General features: G+C 42.5%; 1 protein-coding gene across 1 annotated transcript in view; it reads left to right on the top strand.

The window, feature by feature from the left end:
* The window catches only part of lasp1 (LIM and SH3 protein 1), a 23863-nt gene extending 13943 nt beyond the window's left edge, over positions 1 to 9920 (top strand). Inside the window, exons 3-7 of the mRNA XM_008329444.3 lie at positions 295 to 379; positions 5268 to 5375; positions 8007 to 8061; positions 9436 to 9545; positions 9741 to 9920. Of these exons, the coding sequence (XP_008327666.1) occupies positions 295 to 379; positions 5268 to 5375; positions 8007 to 8061; positions 9436 to 9545; positions 9741 to 9914 (532 nt within the window). The 3' untranslated portion in view covers positions 9915 to 9920. The remainder of the gene's footprint in view (positions 1 to 294; positions 380 to 5267; positions 5376 to 8006; positions 8062 to 9435; positions 9546 to 9740) is intronic.
* Positions 9921 to 9926: the final 6 nt, after the last annotated feature.

Raw genomic sequence — 9926 nt, 5'->3', positions numbered from 1 at the left:
CGCACTTCTACCTTGCCTCGTTCTGGCCGACCATTGTGTGTTCTACTGACATGCCTTTTGTCTACAGGGGCTTCTAACCAAACCTCAAGACCACCTTGAATAACAAATGCCCCCACTGTGGGCCCACAGACTGCACACTGTTTGAGTTATGGTGTTTTTTGTTTGTTTTTATTTTGGCTTCACTGTCACCGTGGGAGTTTGAGCAAATTCTGGCATCTGCTTGTGTGTGCGCATGTGTGCGTTTCTGTGTGCATTTATGGAATTACTAATGTTTTTTTTTTTTTTTTTTTGCAGACACTACCCAAAAACACGTTTTACCGCTGTGGCTGATACTCCAGAGAACCTCCGCCTCAAACAGCAGAGCAAGATGCAGAGCACTGTAACTATTTCTGCTTGTACTGACTTGTATTCACAGTTATACATAAGTCACACACACACACACACACACATTACATAAGGTTATTTCCACATTGTCCCACAAGGGAGGTATTATAGTGGAATACTTCATTTTAGAGGCCTGGTTCCTGTGAAACATTTGACCTGGTACTCCCAAAAAGGTAGTGTAGCAGATGCGTCAACCTGATTGGATGTAACAAAAAAATCAAATTTGGATTGGGATTGTTTTCAAAATGTATGTAAATGAAGCTTAAAATGCTAAGCAACGAAAAACTAAATGTAAATACACTTAAATAGAATTATGATTAAACAGAATTCTTCCTCCTACTGTTATAACAGTAAACTGTGACTTTTTAATTCATATTGTATCCATTAGTTTTAACTGAACAAAATAGTTTTTACCAAAAGTCCTTTATGTCCCCTTCAAATTTTATTTGAAAGTTAACCAAAAACTATTGAAAATGTTAAAACAACTGGACAGTCTTTCACGGTCTTTTCCCATTTCCTGTTAGCATTAGCTGAAATGTGATGCCTGCTCAACAAGAAAGGGTTACATTGTTAATATAATGCACCGCTTTAGTCCGAACAAGCCCCCGTCATTTCAGCTATTCTACTAAAGCTACAGGTTCACTGAATGCCATTTCAATTAACCCCAGAAATTCTCGCTTAAACTGCACTGTGTGAACGTTTAAAAAAACTCAAACCTTAGAGGATGAGAGACTAAAACAGCCCTTGGAGCCAAAAATATCTTTTTGAATTGGGTCATGACTCTTTGCCCTAATAAAAAAAAAAAAAAAAAAAGATCCTGACAAAGAATTTCGACTTGGCTGTGTGCTGTGAAGTCGTCCCAGCAAAATATGGCAAAGCCCCGTCACCACTGACACGTCGACCCAAGGGTATTTTAAGTCTAAGCACTTCTGGAAGAAGTGTTTCAGTCTGATTTGTGAAATTCTGGGCAGAGTGTTGTCTTTCACACTAGGTCACAAACTCAAGTCTAAGGCCTGGAGTGAAGTTCCTTTGAAATACACCCAGTCTTGAAAAAGGGAATAACAAAGTTTTACTTGTTAATGTATTACATTTCTTAATATAATATATATAATAAGGGAGAAAAAAAGTCAGTGCTGATTTTTCTACAAAGAAGCTCGTGTTCAGATCGAATCATTTTAAGCCTCATTAATCACCAACGTCGGGAAGAGAGATACCAAGGCATCACAGGGAGAAGCTGAAGGAGACACTTGTTTTCTCGGCATGTAGCAGAGCAGAGTCATACGGGGAGTGGGCGGAGTCATTCAAAGAAGGCACATCAGTCATCGTGTTCCAGTGGCCACGTCAAAGTAATAGATGTGAGACTGGGGTCGGAGGGGGTGGGGGGGTGGTCAGGTTTAAAGACATGGAGATAAGTGATGGTCTGAGGGACAGATGGTGTTTTTCAACACAGATTGTATGAACAGCATCACCACCATAAACCATCAGGCTGTGATTAGACCAACGGATTATTAGAAACCATGGTCGAAAATGAGTTCACGTTTCACCAAAGATATCTGTGAAAGACTGAGATTAACGAATGTAATATAAGAGCAGTGTAACAATATCTGCTGCTGCTCTGTTGCCATTTTGTGACCAGTGGTTCGGGAACACTGGGTGATGCTTCTCCGACTGATAGAAATAACGGAAGTGAAAGATTGCCCAATGAAATTGTCAGCACATTCTGGTTAACTTTGAAGACGTCGATTTCCTTTTGGCCTTTCAAGATAAAAGTTTCTTTAACTAACATGTCATGTGTCAAGTTCTGTAGAACTCCTTGAATTAAAAATGCTAATTTTTTTGTAGTTCCGAGCTCAAAACCTACTTTTATTTTTTAGTACTACTCAAAACCTACTTTTTTATTTTCTAAAAAATAAAAGTAGGTTTCAGTGTTGTACTAAGGCAGAGCACTTTATCAAGTGAGCAGCAAACACAGCGAGAGATCATCACTACTGCGTAAAAGAAATGTGTGTTACAGGCTCGGTAAACTCTCAACTACATTCTGTCCTGCAGAGTCTTGCACCCAAAATATGTCACTTTTACGACTGCAGTCTAATACGTGCCCCTCTTGAATACCTATAAGACGTTTGGCTTGCCTGATAAGGACAAAACAACAGGCATTAGTGTCTTCTACAACTGATGAGGCAGTAGGTAGCTAATATTCAAATCACCAGGCCAATGTGATCTATCTAGATCAAAAATATTAAATATATATGTTATTTCATATAATTATCATGGTAAAATATAGTCCACAGTACTACATGGTAAATGCACAGATGCAGTAAATCTGTATGCGCCTGATTAGAAATCAGCCATTAACACTGACTGTGGTTTGTGTGGGGAAGTTGAACGTGTTGGTGGATAACTGACCACTGAAATCCCTCGCAACGTCACTGCTGCTACGTGTTGCTACGGGTAACTCTATTGCTATGGTAGCGGGGTAGAGGTTTGTCACACCTCATTACAAGACTTTGCCGAAACAGAAAGAAACAAGATGGAGAGAAGAAAGAAAATAAAGAAACTGGAGAGTGCAAATTTGCGAGGAGGGAGAGAGTGACGCGGGGCACGTATGCGAGGCTAGGGGTGGGGAGGTGGGCAGGAAGGCACCAATGCAGAGAGAGGGGGAATTGCTGCGTGAAAGAGGAAGAGATAAAAGTAAAATCCCCAGAGGACCGAGAGCTGGAGAAATGCAAATAGATGGAAAGAAGCATTATCACAGGGAAGAGTCTGAACTCTATGGAATGACTGCATAAGTGTCTGTTAGAGCTGTGAAATATGAATGAATCTTTAGAAATCGCAGCAGCCGGAGGTGGTCAGGAGCGTGGGTGGCTAATAGAGCATGCTTAGAAGAGGGGGTGCTATAGTATGGATCCAAAAAAGACAAAGAAGGTGGAAAAATATCAGGGTGGAAAATGTGTTCACCGATGGGAGCAGAGAGCTGGAGAAACATGGGTCGCAATCATGTAAATGTGCATCTAAAGCAGACATGGGCAAACTAAGGCCCAGGGGCTGGATGCAGCCTGTTCAGCTTTTGGATCCGGCCCGCCAAACTTTTCCAAATTATATAACTTATTTATATTATCATTATACTTCTGCCTTTTTCCCTGCAATAACCACATTTCCCCAATAGATGGCGATATAATAACAGCATTTTAGCCTTTGACTTTTACAAAAAATCATGCATAAAAAACCTGGGCCTGTTTAGTTGAACACAATGCTGATATACTCACACAGGAAGATCTTCAACAGCTCTAACTTGAGCACATATTAGTTGCGATAGGCAGTTCCTGTCACCCAATGCTGCCCGTGACTGTTGCATAGATAAACTATGACAAAATATTTGCAGTGGATAAATAGTAGGTCTCAGGCCAATTAAGTGAATTGGATAATTCTAATTTACCTAGTGGTTAGCATCTAGTGATTAACAACTAAAAATATAATTACGTATTTATTTATTTTTATATTTCAATGCTAATGATCTATCAGCACTTGCTTTGAATCTAGTTGTAGGTTGATCTACTTATTGGGCACTGCTCATACTCCATGTTGTTTTCCGACACAGTTTGCCCTTTGACTTTCTTCTTTTATTGGCCCTTTATCACTAATGTCACAGATGAGTGAAGGATTGGTCAGCCTGGTATTGACACTGGTCATTGTAGGAGAGGACGGGCTGTGTGAGCGCGCTCATTTCTACATCGAAGGCAGGATGTTGATGCAGTCACTCTGAAGGAGTTGTTACTTTTCCGGGTAGAGAGGTGAAATCAGGCGTCGAAGAGTCACGGTGTGTGCAGCCAGAGCCCTGTTGGCCAAAAGCCACGATGTGTCACCGCTTCATCAGGTTAAAAATACAAACTCGACACGACTTCCTGTTTGGTCGGTCGACCGTTGAACCCCTGGTTTGAGCATTTCAGCCTCAAGACAGCAGCCCCGCAGATCAGTGCGTAGTTGTTGCTGATTCTCATCTGACGCTGCATGGGCAGGACACTTCCTGCACACCCCTCAGGGTCAGAACAGGGTGGGGGGGCTGAAAACACGCACACACACTCACAGAGAGAGAGAGAGAAGCGTTCGTTGTAAACCACCTCACATTCTGACCATATATGGTTGCCACCACACGTCCTGTATGTAAGGATGGCACCCTTTAGCAAACAGGAAAGAATAATTACCACAAAAAAAAAAACCTCAGCAGTATATTTATGCTCCTGTTTTCCTCACACAGACAGTTTCAAACACTCTCGTAATAAAACTCATTTTTTATTCATGGGAAGAAAGTGAAGATTCCAGCCACAAAAAAAAGATCGCTTTTTGTTGGAAACGCTTAGTACAAGTATTGCACAAATATTACAACACAGTCACTGAACTCAGCATTTACCAACAGCTGACAACTTTAATCTTTACAAATGCAGGAATTGACCAAAAAAAATCCAGTTGAAAACAAATGTAATTACTTATATTTTGATTAACAGAAAACGGGATGTGATCCCCCGCCCCCTCCCCGAGGTGACATTTCAGTGTGTGCGTGTTGGTTTATTGGCTTTAACTTGATGGTGTCAAGCGTCAATAAGGTCAACAGTGAAAACCATTTTCTCTCCTGCTGTAAAAGTGTTTTATTGGACCACACAGGCTTCATTAGAACTCAGCACAGATCCATTTGTGTGGACAAGCTCCATAACTTAAGAATTAGTTGTTTATCTCGTCTCAAGCAGGTGTGTGTGTGTCTAAAAATAATAGGTTAGATTTCCCACACAAACATGTAGAAACTATGCAAATGAGTGAGAACTTTAGTCAGATTATGACGTGTACGACTTTATTTGCAATTTGAATGTTTCATTTTTTTTTTCTTGCAGGTTTACTACAAGGAGGAGTTTGAGAAGATTAAAGGAAAAGGTTTCACCGTGGTCTCTGATACGCCCGAGATGCAGAGAATCAAGAAAACACAGGATCAAATCAGCAATGTAAGGAACGCCACGTACACCACTAGTCAGTCTTTGTTCTGTGCGCTCGGCGTCCTGATACCATAATCAGCATTCGTCCACGTTAACGCCCTTCGGACTTGATCTCCTCGCACATTTCTTGCCCTTGACGCCTTTTTTGAGCATTATTTTTATCCACTTCAAACGCTTTGGTTGTCACAGCAACTGTCTGCAACTGCAACCTTAACTGACTAACGTGTTTTTAGTTTAATTATTTGACTTAATTGACTATTTACTGGAACTAAAACTAATAGGAATACAACTAGCGATGACCCGATCCGATACGGGGCATTGGTATTGTTCCGATATTGGTTAAATTTCTAAGTATCCAACATCTTAAAACACCTACAGTCCCATCCGACAGCTAAGCCCAAACACTCAATTTAACTTTGTGTGACATGCTGTGAACAGGGATGCCATCGTCATGGCAACAGCGACTCCCAGTCGCAGTATCAGTTTCGTTGTTTCGAGCCATTCCTAAATACAAACAGTGCTGCTTTTTGAAACGGCATTAATAGATATGTCTTAATTTTCTGATATTTCCAACACTAAAGATTTCTAAACGAACACTGACTTCCTGAGCAGCACCAGATTCCCTCCTCAATGCCTGATTAACTCCATTATCTACCCTCTATTATTTTTTTTTTACCCCTCCTGGTTTGATTGACCTTCCAGTTCCCTGTAAACACAGAACACAGATTTTCAGTGTTTAACCTGCGCAGCCAGTTGACCTGACTCCTGCAGTGATGGACTTTATTTTGCTCGTGAAACAGTCATCAACGTTCATGCACCAGCCTGACTAATGGCATAATGAGCGTGGAGAGTGATGGGTAATTACTGCCTTCATGTAGAGGGAGATCCTGCACGGCCGACGTCTACACAACGTGCGCGCCGTCACACATGTAACATGTATTTATAGGCTAGCAGCAGACAAGCCACATCAAGTCAACACATACACTGAATGTAATGACTCGGCCATCTGTCAAACTGTGAACATGACATCTGCTGGTGGTGGATGGTGTCGATCGTAGGCCGTCGGCGAGAAGCTCTCCTTTTTCCTCTGCACCTAAATCAACTTTTTAACTTTACGTTTTTCTTACTCCCAGTCTTTTATATTCTTGAATACCAGTGATATTAGAGCTGCAAATGTTACAATCATTTTATGTGAGATAAAAAACCAGCAGTCAAGCTGTAGAAACTGAGGAACTCGTTTTCAAAAAGGAAGTGCTCCTTTATTAGGAAATATGTGGCCTGACCTTTCTGTTGATGATCTGCAGAGGAAAATACACTGAACTCTATATATAATGTAGCTTTATTTTACCATTGACTTCTTATATTGTTGATCAAAATCCATGTTACTATCTTACTTTGACGACAGGGCCACTCCATCCGTTTTCCCGTCGATATTATAAGTGCTACGTTCCTAATCAGTACGCCGATGCCTGGATTATTTTCTGATCGGACACTGGACCTGAACTGAAGGATGTGGTTTCCATAATTCAATGGGAAGACAATGTATTTGACCTGCACTTCAAAACCCAACTCTCACGTCTCCTCCGTCACACACTCTCACTCAGCATATTGAACTGGAGAGCAGCCACCGTGTTCTCTCACTCTCTGTGCGAACTCTTCATCATCCCATCCAGTCTGAGAACACACTTGTTGGTAATGCGGCCCACACAGTGGGCTCTTTGACACCAGGACAGAATCGTCAGAGGGGGTGAGGGGTGAATGTTGCCCAGTGCACTGTGACTCAGTCTGTTATCAGCCAGGGTAATTGGGAGGGGGGGTATTTAGAGGAGTCTCTGAACACTCGCTCAATTTCAACTTCATCGTCGTAGCTCTGTCTTCGTGCCGTGTCCCTGAATGCTGCCTTTGTTGCACCGACTGGTGAGGTTAGAGGGCAGTGGTGAAATCCAACGTGTCTCTTCTGCCTCGGTCGGACATGTTTTGGGGGCAGTGAGAATCAATCTTTTTTTATTTTAAATCAGGGTTTTTCACATTACAGGAGTTCACACTTATTTAAGTCTAATCTCTAATCAAACACATAGACACTTGTTTGCTACAGAAGCCCAGTTGGACATTTCCACTAATATTGATGGGAGACTGATGTGTGACCTGTCCTTCAGCCGTACCATAGATACTCCAAGTCAAAGTATTTGGTATCCCTGATCCCCTCAGTATCTTCTGCCCCTTTTTGCTGCCTCACCCCAGCAGTCGCCCTCGTCCCTGTTTTTCCACCTCACCTGTTTTCTACAGTGTGTCAGCCCGGGGTTGCTATGCAACTCTATGGGTTCGCACTACTTCCCGTCTGCTGAGTCGTCATTTCCTCCGAGTGTCAAGCTGCTTCCTGAAGCTCGGCTGCACGTTTTGTGCCCCACCTATCTCCACACATGCAGAAATGCTGCAGAACAAAAGGGAGACCCTTGGTGGCTGGAAATGGAAATGCAACGGTGCTCTGATAACCTTCTAGAAAGAGAAAAGTCGATGTTTGTTTAGGGTTTTCTGCATGAACATCTGCAGCAATGTTCACATGTATTTGTACGCAGTCTTAAAACTTTTTTATCTACCTCATGCATGTTCACCCACACTGTTTGTGTTTGTCTATTGCAGATTAAGTACCATGAGGAATTTGAGAAGAGGAGGATGGGAGGAGACCACCCACCAAGTAACGTTTCTCCAGATTCTCTTATCCCTAATTCAGCTGTCAGTTTCTCCACAAAGATTGGGCTTGAAGTGGTTTATAAATCCTAACCTGGTTGTCAGGAATCTTTCTCCACTCTCCTTAATGGTGTTTACGTTAGCATTTAGCCGGAGGAGCTAACGAAGTACAAGTATTAGTGCAGTGTAACCATTAGTGCAGGCAGAGAGGCATTATTATTTACTGGAGTCAATTTTTTTTCAATCAACTGTGGGGAATCTATAGTTCAGTTTCACCTAAAGCGCCCTCAACTGGCTCAGACAGTAATTACTTCAGATAATCTGTGGTGCAATTTTTGTTTTCTACCAACTTGAAAAAAAAAAAAAAGAAGGAAGTTGTACCTGAATTATTGACTTGTCAAATGATATCATCACGTTGACACAGAGGAGGAGCGACATGGATATGAACACAGCTATTTGAGCTCTCTGTAATGTTACGGTGTAAAGAAAACCGCGGAATAACAAACAAACAAATTCAACACAAATCTCGCCAGATTCTTGGACATAGCATCTGATGCTGCAAAAAAAAGAACAACGATTAGTCTGACTGGATGAAGAAGGAACTGTCTGCTCTGCCATTGACTTAACCTCACTTTTAGCAGTAGCTGTAGCGGCCAATCAGAGATTACATTCTGTACGAGAGCGAACGCTCAAGAGTCCACACGACGCATCGACCTCTCCAGGGGTTGTTGACTTGTGCCATTCATGTCATCTTTCGTTCTGTTAATGCACAACTTCAAAGTACAGTAGACTTTCTAACCGTTTGTTCTGAGATCTTGTGCGGTGTCTGTTATGGAAATGTGACTTTTGTTTCAGTACTTTCAAATTTTTCCACATCTGCACTGTTGGCTAGGTTCAGGTCTGCGCTGTGTTCCTGCTCTTGTTGTTCCACCCACTGTGTGACTGTTGTCCCTCGGCCATCACAGTCGTCTGATGTTGATTGTTGTAATCAAACCTACAGTCGAGGAAATGTGAACATTAATTTTGCGTCAAAAGTTCAGAAGCCACGTGAAGAGGATAATGTCAGAAAGTTTCAGGAAGTGTTTGGACACAGTGCTGAGCTGACAATTAGACACAGTGTGACAGGAAGTTGCCACCGAAGCAGCGGTCTTTACCAATGTCACCATGTATTCATCAGCCGTCGACCTGTCACGGACCCTACGGTGGTGCTACATCATAGGAACACCAATTCAGGTTCAGAGATTTGAGATTAAGATAAAGAAGTCCTTTATTCGTTTCACGGTGGGGAAATCCACACATTTCCACACTTTGTCAGCAGCTCTGACAAAAACCGTTTCCTGCATTTTAATGTGACTTCCTGTTTTTCTTCTGGTTTCTACAGCTGTCCATCAGCCCCCTTCAGGATCTCAGCACTACCACTACGATCCTGCACCTGAGCCTGTACCTGAACCAATGCTCCCGGCAGCCGCCGCCCCACCGCCCTCTGCTGGTGTAAGTCCGCCGCACACCACAACGAAATAGTTTTGTCTTTATTGTCAAGGAGCTGCCTCATATTTTTGATATTTTAAAATATTTATTCAAAGTCAGGGTAGATTTTTTTTATTATTTTTTTTTTCCTGCTCTCAACTATAGTCGGGTCAATAGGTCAATGTTAACGTGACTGGTGTGTTCCCTGTGTGTCTGCAGAAGCGGTACAGAGCCTTGTACGACTACACCGCTGCCGACGACGACGAGGTGTCCTTCATGGACGGAGACGTGATCGTAGATGTGCAGCCCATCGACGAGGGTTGGATGCAGGGGCGCGTGGAGCGCACTGGCGAGCTGGGCATGCTGCCTGCCAACTATGTAGAGCCCATGTGAGGGAGAGAGAGA

This window comes from Cynoglossus semilaevis, chromosome 17 (assembly GCF_000523025.1).
Source record: "Cynoglossus semilaevis isolate Cse_v1.0 chromosome 17, Cse_v1.0, whole genome shotgun sequence".
In the NCBI taxonomy this organism is placed as follows: Eukaryota; Metazoa; Chordata; class Actinopteri; order Pleuronectiformes; family Cynoglossidae; genus Cynoglossus; species Cynoglossus semilaevis.
The sequence above is the reverse complement of the archived record's forward strand: the minus strand, read 5'-3'. Positions and strand labels throughout refer to the sequence as shown.